The 18,042-nt window shown below is 40.0% G+C and overlaps 1 protein-coding gene across 4 annotated transcripts in view; it reads left to right on the forward strand.

Annotated features, from left to right (window-relative positions):
* RAD54B (RAD54 homolog B) overlaps positions 1 to 18,042 on the forward strand; it is a 70,029-nt gene that overhangs the window by 699 nt on the left and 51,288 nt on the right. The window contains exons 1-4 of one of the 4 annotated variants that reach the window (XM_068933039.1): positions 54 to 208; positions 482 to 631; positions 3,449 to 3,602; positions 4,545 to 4,731. In XM_068933039.1, coding sequence (XP_068789140.1) covers positions 612 to 631; positions 3,449 to 3,602; positions 4,545 to 4,731 — 361 coding nt within the window. In that variant the 5' untranslated portion in view covers positions 54 to 208; positions 482 to 611. Of the gene's footprint in view, positions 1 to 53; positions 209 to 481; positions 632 to 3,118; positions 3,222 to 3,448; positions 3,603 to 4,544; positions 4,732 to 18,042 lie in introns of those variants that run through there. The other 3 variants (XM_068933040.1, XM_009676017.2, XM_068933041.1) reach the window with 3 other exon arrangements.

The following is an 18,042-nucleotide window of genomic DNA, read 5'->3' on the forward strand; positions in this document are numbered from 1 at the left end:
TAAAGTCAGGCATGCGCAATTGAGCGAACCGCAGGCAGGAGCCAGGAGCATGCGCACTTGGCGGAGAGCGCGGCTCTGGGTGGGCTGAGCGGCGGGGAGCGCATGCGCGCTGCGCCAAGCGGGTTGACGGGAGGCGGCGGTTGCGGCGGGACAATTGAGTGTCGAGCGCCGGGCTCCGCGAGCGGGGCGGCGGCGGCTGCCTGCGCAGGTACGGCCGGGGCGAGCGGCGCTGCCGCCGCCGCCCTCTCCCTGTGGTAGGGGCTCCGTTTGGGAGCGCACCGGCATCGCCCGTTTGGGAGCCGCCGGGGGACCGTCCCCGGCGGAGCCCGCGGCAGCCCGGGCCCTCTCCGGCGGCTCCGTCTGCCCAGCAGCCCGCCGGGCCGGCGGCCTGTCTCACGAGTAGCACTGTGATCGGGGAAGTTCAGGGGCTTGGTTTCGGTCTGTGAACACGTCGTGCTTTAATTTTCTTTAATATCCGTAGTTGAATTGTTCGTTGTCCAGCTCATGATACCGGATTAGCATCTGGCCCGGGTTATTTCTTCTCGAATAAACTCTGTAGAGGTGTCTTTTTGAATCTCATATGTACATCTTGTAGAAGGCAGACTTTTTAAATGCTTTTTTCATTATGGAGGTGAGTAACATTGGGCTACTAGCCGTTTGGATAGCATTGCATTTTGTAGCTGCCCCAATCCTTACAGTTACTGCTCCTCTAGAGTGCTCCGCTACTCCTCCTCTATTTTTCAGTAATATCAATATCCAAGATGATATGTTTGTTGCCTTAGGTAACTGCATAAAACTTGTCTTGTGTCTCATCTTTGCAAGCGTATATGTTTAGCTCAGTTTTATACACCAGGAATCTCTTCTAATGTTCAGGAAAGCAGCATGTTAAATTTGTGCTAAAACTGGCACGTAATGAGTAATGTAACTGTCTTTAATGGGGCTCTGTGCATACTCTGTTGAGCTGGAGGCGTAAAATTTTAAAATGTCCTTGTATTGTATTTCATTTTAATGCAGCTGGTGAGATATTTTAAAGAACAAAACTACTGCCTATTTTAATGCTTACAAAAACAGATTCATTTGGGCGACGTCTTAAGCTGTGGTTTCATGGTACACTCAATCTGGTCAAGCTACATTGCTAGTGAAAGTTGGGAACAGTGCTCTTCTCTTCTTATTACCTCCAGCTGTTTCCCTGGAACAATACTTTACAGTATTGTGACAACAAGGTGATTCAGCTTGCTGGTGGCTCTCTGATAGGAAGGGGCATGTTTGGTTGCCTGTTGGTTTAGCTGTAACATGGAACTGTTCCCTGAAACACGTTTTTGGCTAAACTAGACCCAACTATAAAAGATAAAAGATCTGATATCAATCACTTGTTGCACATCCATAACGGCTTGTTTTCTGTATAAAATTATAGAAAGTTTATATTTTATTTTATGTTTTTGTTATGTTTTATAAAAGCTTATATTTTGAGGACCTTGAGAGAGAAAACATATATTATTTTTAAAATATTACGTTTTAGAAAAGCAGAAAACCCTAATGGTCTTCATAGTTGTGAAGAGATGCTGCTCATAATATTGTTAAATGTTCTTAAATTTGACAAGAATGAGGTTACTGAGTTATCAAGGGTCACGTCTTTAAATTTCTTTAGAATTTGTGAAGCTCTTATGAGTCTGTTGTTGAGGTTTAAAACCAAATGATGGTGTGGAGACTAATGAACTTGAAGGGCAAAACACTTTCATGATGGATACATGCAATTTTATGAATTTCATGGCTTCCCTGTTCCAAGGGAGAGATGAGGCAGTCCAGAAGAGAGGTGGGCAGGTGAGCGGAGCGGTTCCAGCCGTGCTGGGTGTAGTGCTCGTGCAGGGTCGGGGCGGTCCCCCGGGGTCTTCCCCTGCGTGCCACCATCAGCTGTAGGATTGGGTAGAAAACACCAGATTCTGGACTGGCTTGTTCACGTGGAGCCTAACAGCTGGCTGTGGGTTGGTGCTGGTAGTCTGCCTCTCTGGAAGGTTCTTGGCAGCTTTGCAGTCTTCACAGTGCTTAACAGTTGCTTATGGGGGAGGTACTCCTTTCCTCTAGTAGCAAAGCTACTCCCTTATCGTAGGGCATTAACTGAAGTTCTTATGCTAACGCTGTTGTCAAGTAAGCCCAATTTATGCTAGCTGCTACACCTTTTGGCACAGCCAGAGACCTTCCTTGCGTTTTTAATAACATAACTGCTATAGTTTCCATTACAGCTAAGGCCGTTTTACCATTAAAGTTTACCTCTACTAACAGCATAATATATGTGCTCTTTGTTCATTTAGGAGGTCGAGGTACTCCTGTTAGTGTCTGTGTATTTGCAATGTATTTTGACAGTACTCTTACCGGTTTTCTGAAACCCTTGGAAAGAAAGGTTGCTGTGCAGCTAGTAGGCCGCTGGAGTGCAGAGTAGTGTAAAAAAAGTGCAAAAACGCACAGTGGCTGTTAGAACAGGACTCCGGTTTCTTTCAGCACTGTAGAGTCGTTTGTGTCTGCCAATCATGTTATGGCTTATTCTTACCTAGTAGCTGGGGGAGCAGTTGAAATAAACAATCCACTTATAAATGCAGAAATAAACCAAAAGATGTTCCAGTAATTGCTGTACCATACTTGTATTCATAATTTGGTCTGTTGGGTAACACTATTGGGATTTTTTGTTGTTGTTGTTTTTACTGCTTTAGAGTATAAAGAATATAATTTTTTTTATTGCAGTAGTTGCAAGTATACTTTGTTGTATTAACTTTGATGCATGTTTGGTTTTGTCCTTTGGTTTTTTGAGGGAATAATGGTCTTGTATTTTGAGGAGAAAAAAACTATAGTACGTTCCTTCCGCTGTTCAAGTGGAGGTAATATGAACAGATAATCTCCATTGTGAGTGTGAGATCGTTCTTTACTGAATTCTCATCTTATTATAGTGAAGCTGAATGACCAGTATAATTGACCGTTAAATGCAAAATACTACTCCCATATATGTAATATATCTTAAATAGTCATTGCTCATTGTGTGCTACTAACGGGTTTTTCAAAATTCAAATGTTGAGAACTGTTAATTCTGTTTCAGATTGTCTCTCTTCTCATGGACTGATGTATGTCTGTTAAGAAGCCCTATGTTGCTCATCTGTAGAGTTTCTTGCTCTTGAACTGCATTATTGGCTTTTCAAATGAAAAAGGAAGTGTTCAACTGCTAAAGTTAAATGGTGCAAATTTTAGTCCATCTTTCTTAGTACTTAATATATTGCTGTTATATTACTTTTTCATGATTATACTTGGGAATTAAGGTTGTTTTTTGGAAAATTTTTAATGCTTTTTATTATTATCTTTTAAGAGTGCTTATATTGTTATCTGTGGATATATTTTTATATTTAAAGCCTATTCTGACTACAGTCATCTTTATCTGCTTCTTTCCTTCTTTCCCGCCGTCCAGAGCAATACAATTAAATATGAGGCGATCAGCAGCTCCCAGTCAAGCGCTAGGAAATGCAGCCAAAAAGCCAAGGTTTATACCACCAGGAAAAAGTAATGCAATTTGTCCCAAGAGCGAAACTGAGGAATCAGACCAAGAAATGAAACAAAAGGAGGTAAACTGAACAGTGCCCTAAAACCCGTATTTGTTTGTACAGTTTTGTTACTAAAAGGTAGCATCTGAGCTCACCACAAACAATCCTTGCTTACATAACCTGTCTGTTTAGACTAGATTTTGATACCTTTGCTTTTACTACATTTGGCCTTGCTTCTCAGATAGGTTTCTCTCACTCAGTGAAGCAGGAGAAGAAAAATGTTTTTCAGAAAAATAAAAGCAATCAGTACTGAGCCCAAATACAAGCCTCAGTGTAGCTGAGGAATGGTTTTGCGTCTTGGCCTGGACTTTGGATTTGAATGCTTGAAAGTTTTGGCAAAAGCAGCACAGAAAACAAAATTTAGAAATGTGAGTACAATAAGTTGTGGTTTTGCTGCAAGGAACTTTCTCTGAAACTTAATATCAACAAGAAAGCATCACAATTTTTATTAGTTTTATGAATGGAAGACTTCTGTGAAATTCAGTTCATAACACTGCATGCACACTACTTGGGTATATGGTGTTTGGTATTGTGTGCATGCATTTATTTTCATGAACATTGGAATGTACACATTTATGTAGATAGAGTGGTATTTTCCATTCTTAAATATGAGAAATATCTGACTTGTAGAGCCAATTAAGTCAATAACACATAGTTTTATTAAAAGATGTCAGAATTTGTACCAGTATGATTTGTAAAGTTGCTGTGCTGGTGCAGGCCATTCTGTCTTTTCAGCATTGTGAAAAAGTGCCCAAGTTTGCATGTGACAGCTGTAGCAAATTATCGTCTTGAATTCTAAACTTCTCTTGTCATTTTTATCAGTAAAAAATGATGTACTTCCTCATTACTAACGTATGTTATAGTATTATGCATCTACTAAGATCTCTTCTTGTCGCTCTTTTCTCCCACTGTTCTTGGTCTGTGTGAATGAAATACTATTCTGAACTTGTTTCTCTTTTGCAGGTAGATGAGAAACAGGGAAGCGCTCCAGGACATACAAGAGCCCTTTCTAAAATACATAGCCAGAATCAAAATGTAAATTTTACACAGTCTGTGGAGTCAACTGGAAAAGTAAAGACTACGAACATGTGCAGTGGAGTTAATAAAATTTGGAGGTTGGAAGTGAAAACGCTAAATCCACCCAAAGCTGGTAAGTGCTCTTTTTTTAAACTGCTATCATGTACCGTGAGAGAATGTGAAAGCTTATGAGTGATACAGTGCTTACTTACGTTAGTATTTCATAAGAGTTTGCTGTCATGCAATGGTGGCATTATTTGGTCATTAATATCACTTATGTAATTATATCTCTGGATATTTTCTTTTGCTGTATATCATTATAGTGTAAAATGTAAAATGATTACCATGACTTTTTTTCAGTACGTTAATACTGAGATGTCTCTGTTGGGTAGAGTGTGAAAGGAAAATATATTAAATGATTCTTTACATTCAAAAAAGCTTAAAAAAAAAAAAAGTTGACATTTTAGGAGCCAGCTGGTAGTGCTGCTATTCATGCGCGTGTCTTCTGGATACCTTGTTGACCTTGTGCGGACGCTCCTAACCCCACAGAGTAGATTCACGTTCTTCAGGATTCATGAGCTTTTCGGTGCCAGATCTGAGCTGTTATCTTCAATGTCTCCAGCAGGCACTCTAGATTCAAGCATGGGTTATTAACTCCAGTGTAGCACCAGACCCAGACTGCCTGTGTTCATTTGTGCACATGCATTCATTCATTAGCCCCAGTAATGAGAATTACTGCAAAAAGTTAGGTGGTAAGTGCTGTAAAAGTATTGAAGTGTCTCCAGACTGTAGCAAATATACTTTGATGGGCCTGACTGATTCTGTGGGATTGAGTGTCTTCATTTCTCACTCTTCATGTGCCCTACCCACAGATGTAGTGCAGGGGTGTTCCACGCTGTGTGAATGCAGGTGCATTGCCTCTTTCACTTTGTTTTAATGTTAATTTAATTGATAATACTTTGTGTGACATTTCATGAGACCTGAAGTTTTACAAGAGCATTTCACGATGGCTAATCACTCTGACTCTGTAATGGTTGGAGATAGGATTTAGAAGGTTTTAGCAGAGCAATATTCAATTCTGTCCATGTTAAGAGTTGCTGAACCTGGTAGCCTGATAGAGGCGAGGCTGTCATAACTTCATGACCCCAGGCTCAGACACTAGTGAGGCTGAACCTGTATTCCCATTAGGCACACATACATGCATATATGTATATGTACACGGGTGGTAACATAGGTCTACACAGAAAATAGCACTTGCACAAACACAGGCAGCACCAATGGCCTCATCTTGTTTCCCTGTCTGAGCAGGATGAAAGCCTGTTTGTGGAAGATATATTTACAACATGAATCCTACCAGTAACTGGTCTTGAACATGCAGTCTATCTAATAGCTGGCTCCTGGATTCGCTGGTCACCCCAGTCGCTGGTACTCAGATCTGTGCACAGGCCCGCACAGATAAAGACACGATGGATCCCTCTGGTAATGGGCCTTAGACGCTTATTCTACCCAGTAGTTGCCCCCTAGATCCCCTGGTCTCCCCGATGCCCCATGTACAAGAGACATGCACGTACAAACATGTTTTTTCAGTAGTTCGGACTTACCAGTAGGCAACCCCGGACGTCTTCGTCTCTCCAGTAACTGGCTTGTACCTCCCTACACTAGTTAACTCTCAGACCCCTCTGGTCTCTGTTATGTGGCCTAGACTTGTAGCCACTGCAATACTTGGCTCCCAAGCCTCTTATCCTACGTGTCAGCTAGTCGTGCTTGATGTCTCCTAGCAGTCCCACGCTGATGGACGTACTCAGCCAATACATATGCATTCTGGCCTCTGCAGTTGCCTGGCACCCCAGGCATATGGGCCCCCATGACCCATGGTCCAACTCCAGTTGTTGGCGCTTAAGCCTCCACACGCATGCATGCGCACACGCAGATTAGAATCACCTCACCTAGGAAAATAGTTTAATAAGAAGACAGGACAAACTGTGGTGGTAGGGTGCAGAGCATAGGTGGATGAGTGTACAGACCAGCCACCTCCTTGCATGCAGCTGGCCCCTTTTATCCTCTTATCCTTCTGTTTTCACATACTTGTTCCTTCCCAAACAACTTTGATCCCTCCTTTTCCCTCCAAACATCCTATAATGAGTCTTGTACAATCCCAAGCTGCTCTTTTTGGCATCTCCCGGTAAGTTCCATACCCGTGTAAGGCACTACCACCTTCAGGCTCTAAGGTGATCCAGAGAGCCTCTCCTGGTGATTCCTCTTGCTAGGTTTCGCCCTGGAAGATGGGGCTGATGGTGCTTCCGTGGTAGCCTGTGGAGGATGCTAGAATCGCTACATTATGTGACCCAGTGTGTGTGTTTTGCAAAGGTAGCGTGGGGAAAATGTCGCCTCCTTGTATGTCTCATAAGTCCGTCTCGATCTAGGGCTATTGTGTTCACCTCTCTTATACTGTAACTTCTGTTACTTCTGATGATGCTCGTAACTGCAGAAAATTTTCAGTGTTTATGGGACAAGGTTCTTTGAGTGGTCCCTGTAGCTACATCTGCAAAAACTTAGGTCTGCCATTTATAGCTAACAGTGTACCTGAAAGATAACTAGTGGATTTCTTTCCAAAACATCTTCCTGTTGTCCAAAGGTAAAATCAGCAGTCTTCCCCCGACTCCCCCCAAAAAACCCTAAGTGAAAAAGATACTAAATGCTTTTTCAGTGTTATGAATTCTAAGTACAGCTGACATGGCTTCTCTGTGATGACTTTAGAAAAAACAACAAGTTGTGGAGGGTTAATTGGGAGACCTGCCTTTTGTTGGTGTTGTGCTGCTAGGTTTCTGAGTGACTGAAAAAGGCATTTTGGCTCTCTGTGCCATAGTGTTTCTGCATTTGTAGAGTGGGGCTCACCTAACAGATTCTATAAAGCAGTGATTAAACATGGTATACAACAGTTAACTAACAGTTACATTAGATATCCTTATGGTCATCAGGTTCACTGATGATACAAGCACTGTACTGTGAAAACGCTCCTAGTTAAGGTTTCTGTAAATCTTAAGTAATTTCTTAATAACTTAGATTTTCCAAGACAGCTTCTGCCCTTTATTTCACTTTTATCTGCTATTGGTTACAGCTGAAGTAGCAATTACATAGATTGTGTAAACCATAACCTCCTTTACAGTGTGAAACTGAATTGTTTTGCCAAACCTGTTCTGGTATGAAATTCGAAAGTAATGGAAACTAGTTGTGAAAGCTAGTGTCTTTTTTTTTTTTAATTGTAACGGAATTATATCTGAATGTTAATCTCTTCAACCAAAGACAACTTCTATTAAATGAATGTGAAAATAATTTAAAAATTGAGAAAAAGTCTCTGTTATTTTGATTTATTCTCTCCATATCACTTAATGTGGATAACAAAAGCTGTTAACTTTATATCATGCTCAAAGTTGTTGTGTTTGGATTAGCATTTTCAGCAGTGGTATGTGTAAATAAATACCTTAGTTTCCATTGAAATTCTTATGAAACACCTATGGACAGTTGGACAACTGCACTGTTCATTGAGCTAATCTTTCTGAAACCTAGCCTGAGAATGCTGCACATTCTTCCAAAAAAAAAAAAAAAAAAAAAAAAGCCAACCCCACAAAATACACTACACACAAACCCATCCTGTTATCTGACAAACAGTATCTGTTTCCTGGAGTAGACAAGTAAGGATTTGATCAGATAGCCTCAATCTAAGAATTAGAACTTATTTAGCTTTAAAAAAAAATACTTGCTGTGCTAGGTTTCTCTTCAAAATGCACTTTTCCTGAAAATTTCACTAATAAAAGTAAAATGAAATCAACTCTGAACTTCTGTAAGATGAGATTTTTCTAAATAGGTTTTAATAAGATTGTAGCAACTGTTGTAGAATGAAACCTGTGTGTTGTAGTTTTAGGACAGTTTTGGTGATATCAGGGTTTGAATTTTAAGTTATTTCAGATAGAAATTCATAGAAATATTCTGTTCAACAGGCAGGTTACTAATTATGATTATGACTAGTTCTGAATACTGGAAAAAAATGTTTATCCATAAATGCATAGCTTTGTAGGAAAATAAACTTTACTGCTGTTTTATAAATTGTTTTTGCTTGTTTGTTTGCTTTTTCTCCAAGAGGCAAAAAATGTGGCAATCTCTATGGTACTTTTTTTAAATTCAGAATATAGAACATGTTGATGCTGACAATGGATGTGTTGAGGGGAGATAATTTATTTAACTTTCATGACTGCCTTTTCTCACATGCCTCCAGAGAATTCTATCAAGTAAGTCTGTATGATCTTAATGAAAATTGCTTTAACATACTAAAAATATTTCACAGAAATTAGATCCTCTTCAAAATTAAATAATCTGTTTGGAAGAATGTTACTGAAGGTCTTTATAAACGTCTCTTGTGTCTGTGTGTACTCATGAAATTCTGAGGTCTTACAAGCAATTACAAGAAATGCAAATAACTTGCATTTGAAGTAACAATAAACAGGTGGATGTCTGAACTATACTTAGTATCTCCTCGGTGTCCCAGTACTCTGTCTGGATTAGTTTTTTTGGATTTGTACTCTGTGAAACTGTCAACTCTGTGCAAAGCTGATACATTTTTAGTTAGCAGGGCTGGCTAGAACTCAGGTTCTCACCTACACTGCCTTCTTTAATGTTATACATATATATATATATAGTTATATATAGATGAATCCAACGTTAATTTATGCTTACTATCTGAGTTTGCACCTTGCATTCTGTTGCTGTTTTTATTTAGGAGGATGTTGTTTAGTTTTTCTTTAGGCTTTTTATGTTATATGCGGAGATGAATGGATCTACCACCTGCTTACTTGAACATTAGCATATCTGTTAATACTTCTTCTAAGAGCAACTTTGTCAGAAATCTTATTCAAAGATTCCCTTTGAACTAATAATGCAGAGAGGTTGTAATCATATGTCATAACAGGGTTAAAGTGTTTACCGTTTGTCTCTCGACATAATGTTTTTGAGGGTCTTTCATGCTCACAGTATTAACCATATTTATTATTTGCATATAGTTTTGAAGCATATATTTTCCAAGTCTGCTGGAATGTTGATATTTACAGAGTACATTTGGTCTATAGAGTTTAGACCCTTTGCTTATTTCAGTCAGTTTATTTTTGTAACAGGAATGTTTGGCTCCTTTGGCTTTCTAGAATATTATTTCAGGTTAGTCTGGTATCTCCTGTTGTTTGATAAGAATACAAAGTCCTCTTAACTAATTGATATGCATGTTATAAGAGAAAAATCTACTTTTCATTCAGTTCTAACAGCACCAATCAGTTGCCTGTTGCTCTTAATCAGAGGATTAAGAAATGTTGTGTATTCAGAATTCATCACTGTCTGATTTCAGGCTAATTGCCTACTCTTGGTTACTAGATAACACAACTGAAAACATTTAGGTCTGATATCCCGGAATGAAGCCTATTACTACTAGAATTGCTTAGGTCTCTGCAAAAGTAGTAGTATTCATTCTAATTTCTGTTATTACAGTCATTTTAATATTTTACTTTGCAACTGAACTGTAAAAGAAATTCCAGATGAGTGTTTTGATTTTCTGTCCGTGTTAGTGGTGGAGCCGCATACGTAGCTGCGATTCAGTGGTCCCCTCAAACTTTATCTGATAAATGGTTGTTAAAGCACTTGAGATCTTTGGGTTAAAGATACTGTGTAAATGCCAGTAGTTTTGTAGTAATAACTTGTGCAGCTAAGGTGTTTCTGGATGCCTGAGTGCAAATAACTTATTTCATTGCTTGCAAGTAAGCTTTTAAAAATTTGTAAATTTTGATACAGTTGCTTATTTGAAATAATATCAAATTACTTTGCCTGCTCTTTATGATTTTAAAGATACCCCTTCTCCCTGTGGTGCTCTGGATAGAGTGGTTTAGCAGTGAATAAACTAGCTGTTGAGAGTTTCTTTACTGCTTAGGTATCATCTGTAACTGTTTGATCAGTTAATGAACTGATTAAATGAAATGTCATGAGATGGGGCCTGATTAAGAAAACACGATTAGTGGTAAAGTAAATGTATCTGGAGAGAAATTGTCCTTACCGCTGCTTTGACACTGGTTCCAGAAATGTTCCTTTGTCAGCCATGGTAGGTAAACATGCAAATTGTCACCAGTTGGCCCAATACCCCACTATTACAGCAATCAACATGTTGCAGGTAGGCTGGTCACTGAGATGCCTGTGACTTTTTTTTTTTTTTTTAAAGTCCTAGAAACTTGTATTTTCTGGTGTGCAGGTTTGGGACTCTCTGGCATCTCCTGAAGATGAAACCTTTTGCTTGGCGCTCTTCTCTGGGATGTGGGATGGTGTCCTCTATCTGATCTTACCTGGCCTTTCCACAGCTGATGATGCACACTCAGAGTTTCCCATATGCTGTGGTCAGCTGTGGTTTCCAGCTATGTTTGGAGGTGGTATGGTAGCAAAGCAGGAAAAAGTATCTTAGCAATGTAACTTTACCACTGTAATCTTTACTCTTAAAGCATTCGGAACTCTTAGCTAAGACTTCAACAATGAAGTATTGAGAGGTTCTCTGCCTTCGTCTGCCATTGCTCGTTCTCATCACCCTTGAGATTTTTTTTTTCCCATCTTCCTCTTCCTATAGATGATTCATCACCCTCTGTGTGGTAGTGGCCAGAACCATGTGCAGAACAAAACACTGCCCTTAAGGGCTTCTATTTTTGTGCTCTGCTTCAAACTCGGAAGCACCAAGTGCACCAGCCATGACTTCCCTACTTCTCTAGTTCTAAGGTCTCTGCCTGTGGAGAAACCATTATTGTGCAGTCAAATAAATTGGAGTCAGTTGCTGTAGGCCGAAAGCCAGCAAAAGAGTAAAGTGTGGTTACATGATACACTGGCCTGTTAAAGAAGTTCACATCCCTAATAACCAGTGTTACTCATCTTGAATTTGGGCTGCTAACCAGCTGAGTGGTTTAAAAAAAATACAGTGGTAGTAGGAACAAGCAGCTAAGAGCGAGTTAGGAGGAAGGAACTTACGCCAGCTTCACCACCAAAGGGAACGTATCGTATAGCCTTCAGCGAGTGCAAAGCTGCTTTCCTGCATAGGGTAGCCATCTGCAATGCAGTATAATAGGCTGCTGTTTTTTTTTTTTTAAAAAAAAAAAAAAAGCGCTTACATAATTCTAGTGTGATATTTCCACAGATAGTACAACATAAATTATAATTTGATATGATCCTATCTTGCTGTCATGTGAATAACTAGGCTTTATGTAATGATAGATGACATAACTAGGATATTCACACGTTTGAGAAAAGGGCAGTGAATTGACAGTGAAATGTACTTTTTATGTGTCCTAGTTAAGTGAGCTCTTGATACGTGCATTTGAACTAATAGAGGTAATGAAGGAGAGAGGAAGGAAACTAGAAATCAGAGGAGTGTTACATAGTCAGAAAACAAAGAAAAATAGAGCTATACTAGATGTAAGTTATCTAGCACTTTCCAAAAAGTTGGGGCAGTCAAAAGTGGTAACTTGCTTACGAAACTGAACTGTATTTGCTGCTTTAAAATGGAAAAAAAGTATTGCTAGGTTCTTTATTTTTGAATAATTTTGATATATCCACTATTGAAGAGAGCTGTGCTGCACTGAAAGATATACTCATCTTTTATGCATGTTTTCCTTATTTTTGATTTGTTGAAAATGAAGAAGTTGTAGAGAACACGACTTGGCATACTCTGTCAGTTGTGTAGATATAGAGACCTAATGTTGAAATTGCAGATATAGAAGAAACTTATATTTTTAAAGGGGGAGGGTAGTTTGGGAAATGAATCTACTATCCCCATGTTTATTATAACTTAGGTCCCTGAAATTTGCATGCAAACAAATGGCACATATTCTGTGATATGTAGAAAATGAATATCTAACACTGTAACTTTTAAAATAAGGAACTTATGAAACACTGTGTAGAAGATGTTTGTAAAGCCTGAGGTTTAGCAGTAATAATTCTTTTACTTTCCTCATTCATTCTGAGGGAGATATTTCACATAATTTCTTCTTAATTTCTCCTTGACTTTCAGAATTTCTTATCAGGTCATGTGTGTGGAAGGAAAAAAGATGGGCAAAAGAGAAAATACATGGCTGTTCTGAATATTTTGATGCTCTTCTTTTCCACTTCCCTACCCTTTGGAAAATGCTGGGTTGGGGATGTGTATACACGTATGTGTCCTCCCCTCCACCTCCCCCCAACCCTCCTGTCTCTAAGAGATACGAAAGTGGATTTAAAGAAGCATAGGAGAGAATGAAGCTATCAGGTGAAGGGACAAGAGATGCTTTACTCAAGGGAACTGGGAGTTTTTTTGAGTTGTAATGCACATTATTACAGGCTTGGCCTGGATCCCTTCAAAAACAGCCGCCAAATCTCTCTGTAGCTAGAACTATTGTTTGCATGCCCTTTGTTGCCATGCCAGCCTAACCAGTCGGCATGCCAATTCAGTCCCAGCTTTTGGCTTTGGGCCTTAAGTTTCCCCCTAAAACAAAACCTTTATCACAATATGATTTTCTTAGAATCAACAAGATGGTGGTAAGATGGTTATCTCGGATCCTCAAAATATTCACCGAGCCAAATTAGACGAATGGAGAATGCTACTTCTATGTCAAATGCAGGGAGTAGTGCATGGGAAAGTATTTGGAAGTTAGTATTTAAAAGCATAATCCCCAAAAGATGGGAGAATTGCAAAAACCTGACTACTTAGTCTCTGGAAAAAGAAAGGGTGTTATTTTGGTAACAGGGACTTCAAGAATTAAATAAGATATCCTGAGAAAATCATATTTTTTTAATCTTCCTGTATTTCTCATCTGCTTTTGATTGGTCATCAGAAAGCTTGTTGGGAAAGAAGATCAGAAAAGTGCAAGCACGTATTAGGAACTGGAGACAGTTTGACAGTTCTGAATTTGTAAAGAATGATGCTATTAGCTCTTTTTTTTTTTTTTTTTGACATGTCTTATAAAGTGAAAAGCTAATTTATGATGCTATATAGGCATTTAGTATTGTAAGTCCTGTAGGTTTAAGCTGGACGTAGTTTGAAGGATGGCTACAGATCTGAATGAGTGAGCTCTTGAATGTCAGATTAAGATGAAGATAATTTCTTTAAAATTTTGCGTGGAGAAGAATTAAACAGTTTGCATATTTCCCATTTCAGTGCGCTAGATATTGAGACTGCCTAACATCAGCAGACAGGATGGAAGTATTTCCATATCCAGCTTTTATGCCTGGAATTTTAGATGATGTAATAAGTTTTGGATAAGTTTTGGAATGGACTGTGCATAATTTAGGCTACTTTCAGGAGCCGTGTAAAGGTAAAAATTACATTGTTAGTTTCTGTGTTTTCTCTGCTTATCGGGAGAAAAAAAAGGAAAGAGGTTTAGAAATGGTTAGAAGTAACTGCAGGAGAAAGGAAAGGAATGGTCTGAGAGGTTCAGGTAGGAACAAGACAAGTGCAAAACTGATGGTGGAAGCTTGGATAAAGGGGAGAAAAAAATTGAGCAAAATGAGAAATGCCATCCTCATCCCTCTTACTGCCTGCAAACCTTGATTTTGGAGATCGCCCATGAAACAAGTTCAGCATCCAGTTCATAAAGTCATGAAACTTTATGCAGAATTACCACACTGTGTCACTTGTTATGCTAGATCTCAATTTGCCCCAAGCTCTTAAGCCAGATCAAATGACCTGGCACCTGTCTTGCTGCCTTGTCAGAAACAAGGGCTATATGATGAGCTAATGGAACTTTTGCAGGCCTTCATACCTATAGACACTCTCAAGTCATCTCATGCAGCTGCCAAATTCATTTGGAAGAGTAAGCCAAATGTGTCTGCTGCCAGTATACCTCAGTATACTCGCTGATGTATAGCCTTAGCCCATCCCAGCTGCTTAGTCCTCTTACAGTTTCTATTCAGTGCAAGGTTATCAAGGTTTTACCTCTAGCCATCGTTCTCCTGTTCTTAAGATTCTGACTCCTGGATGATGGTGGTGAATGCCACACTCAGGTCTCTCCCATGTCTGGTTTGCATAGACATTATGACAGAAAAGAAGAATGGATGTCTTTCAGACTTACTCTGGGGCTACCCGTCTGTGGGCAGAGCACACCCTCACAGAGTTTAGTAATCTTTTTTTCCATTGACTCAGGATTTCTTCCACTAAAAGGTCCTAGCTTGAATCTCTTCAGCCAGTGTCATTTCCTTCAACGTTCAAGTTTGCTGTCTGATCTAAACCATGTATTTCAAGATATATTTTTTAACGGCCTCCATAATTCTCTCAATTATTTTATCTTTTGATCATGTACCTTATAGCAGATGTTTTTTTTTTTTTTCTGGCTGATATGGAGAGACTCTTCCTCAGTTCTGTGTGATAAAGGATTTTTCCCCTCTCTCTTCCCAAGATGTTCCCCCAGTAGAAGAAATTCTGCCTTATAGGGCATTATATCCCATACTAGGAGGTGTCTAAATGTATATGGATCCATTGATGCAGATATGGGCTATGGTCCAAATCTGTCACTTCACTCATAATTTGAGCATTTCAAAAAATTGTTTTTGTAGTCTTTTGGCTACTTTAATCCCTGACTATATTCTGTCTGTTATTCATTCTTCTCCTGATAGCTCTCCAGGAAGCACTATTTGAATCCTTTTCTTGGTAATTATTCTAGACTGCTTTGCAAAGAAAAAACCTGAATTTACCTATTACCTGTACTTTTGATTCTTATTTCCCAACTGTTTCAGTTCTGGAACCCTATCAAGGGGCTATTGCTTTTGAATAGTCACACTGATGTTCCTTTCCACAGAAAACCGTTTGGAACTACTCTCATAGCTCCCATTTTGTTCTGAACTCCCAAGGATGAAGATTTAATCCACTTGAAAGCTGTTTTTTTTAATGTTAACATTTAAATTGGGAAGCATCTGGTATCTTTAAAAGGTAATTCAAGAAAATCCCCCCCAAATTTACTTCTGAATGTAAGACTGCCCTTTTTCTTTATTAAGCACAGAATTCTGAGTAGATTAGTGAATTTCGCTCTGAAGGTATGAAAGAAAAATGAGCTGTGCCTTGTTCATAGGACTGAAGCAGGAGGTATAGAAGGCAAAATGAAGTGATGTGTAAGAGTGTAGGTACAAGTATTTTCTTCAGCAGTGATGAGAATTTCCTCCCCATCAGCTATGGGTTGCTGTTCCCTCGGTGATGTCAGTACAAGTGTAAGTGTATGTAGGGCTGTATTATAAAACATATCCCTAAAATCATCCAGATTGAAAAAGCTTCTTTGGATGCTATATGTATTTCTTTTGTGCTGGTTCTTTGTCCTGTGGCATACTGGATCGGGGGACTGATGCTGCTTAAAACTCACCCGGCTTAGAAAAACGATTAATTTGCAGACAAATCAGTTCCCTGGTCTGACTTGCTCGGAAGCTTTTAAAGTGCTAATATCAGCACGGTGAAGGGAGCAGGAACGTGTCAGAGAAGGGTGGTAGGAGAGGACTGCCTGGTTTGGCAGTGTGTTGGTGGAAGGTATAGGAGGGACTGTGGCAACAGTTTTGGTTTGTGGGTTTTGTTTTGTAGTTTTCTTGGAATTACACCTATTGTTTTGGCTGAAAGAAGTCTTAAATGTTCATTAAAATCCAGGCTTTTCACCTTCTGTGATTTCTCATCCAAGTACTGACATGACCTTAGGCTGATGAGCAGTGATTTTTAAGAGCAAAAAGAAAAAATCTTGGTTGGCAGCCAGCTTCATTTTTACGAGGGTTATTTTACACTCCTGCGGAACAATAGTAATTCAAACTCTGATTCCTTCAGGCACTTGCTCAGAACAAATCATTGTAGTGGCATATTGCTAAAATTGCATTAGTGTGGAAACTTGGTCTCTCTAGCAACATTAAGCAGTAAGGTGATAAAATAACACAACTTCAGGTAGGTGTATATTAGGAGTTCCTGCACCTGGTAGCCCAATAGAGACAACGTGGCTACAGTTCCATGTTGCCAGGTCCAGCCTGCAGCAAGGATGAGAATATGTTCCCAATAGGCACACATACGCACGATACATATATACATATACACATGGCTGGCCCAATAGACTAACACAGAAACCACAGCACTCCCGCAAACACAAACAGCACCAGGGCCTCATCCTTTCCTCTCTATGGCTGATCAGGATGAAAGCCTGTTTGTGGAAAATTATATATATGCTATGGATTCCTCCAGCAACTGCTGTTAGACACTTATTCTACACAGTAGCTGGCCCCTGGATCCCCTGGTCTCCTGGTTGCCTCACGCACAGATACAAACCTGTAATGGGTCTTTCTGGTAACTGGTCCAGACTTATGACCTTACCAGCAGGCAACCTCCAGGCCTCACAGTCTCTCTAGTAACTGGCTTGGATGTCCTGGTCCCTACAGTAGCCAACTGTCAGACCCCTCTGGTCTCTGGACGTACGTCCTGATGGACGTACGTCCATCAGGCTGTATAAGGTGATCCGGAGAGCTTCTCCCAGTGACTCCTCTTGCTGGGCTTCATCCCAGTCCATGGGGCCTATGGTGTTTCTGCGACAGCCCAGGCAGCAGCTGGGGCAGGGGCCTCTGCTCCTTTGGTTGGGGTTGGTGAGGTTCCCAGCCTGTCACCGCCTGTTTGGCGGTGCTGCTTTGTGGTTGCGCAGAGGAGCCTTTCCTCACACAGCTTGAGATTAACTTTTTTTCCATCACTAAAATGTCAAGAGATTGGGTACTGCACAACTGCTTAAACATCAGAGGGTGCAGTGTAAACTTTTTTGTGACTCCTTAGTTCTGATACTGCCAACAGGTTAAAATGTGAGGCATATTCTAATTTTCTGTTGCAGCTGCTGAAGAACGCGTCAATTTTTAAAATGATTGTTAGGAAAAAAAAAAAGCCTATTCTACCCTTAATGTTAGTAAAGAGAGAAGTGTGTGGGGATAAAGGGAGGGCAGGGTGATTAAATGCAGTGGTTTTCATAAAGTGCTTCTAACCACATGTCGTGGATGGAGTGGGGAGTGAGGCACTTCACTTGGTACAGAGAAGCAACAATGTTTTATTGATTTAACAGAGTACAATTGTGAATAAGATAGCGACTTAACAAGGGTCAAATGGCAAGGTTCACTAAAGTTATTTACTGCGTGGAGGACAGGGTCAGGCGACAGTGTCAAGGAGACCCTCCCGTTGAGTCGTGAGGTTCAGAATGGACCCAAGGGATCCAGTCCTAGTCCCAGACTTGGTCAGCAGTTTATATCTAAGGTTTATGTGCATGGGCAATCAGAGATACGACTTAGCAAGGTCCGCAAAGCAAGCGGCAAGGAGGCCTTCCCGTTGAGTCATGAGGTTCAGAATGGACCCTCCAGATGGATCCAATCCTAGTCCCAGACTTGGTCAACGGTTTATATCTAAGGATTATAT

The sequence above is a fragment of the Struthio camelus genome, chromosome 2 (assembly GCF_040807025.1).
Source record: "Struthio camelus isolate bStrCam1 chromosome 2, bStrCam1.hap1, whole genome shotgun sequence".
NCBI classification, from domain to species: Eukaryota; Metazoa; Chordata; class Aves; order Struthioniformes; family Struthionidae; genus Struthio; species Struthio camelus.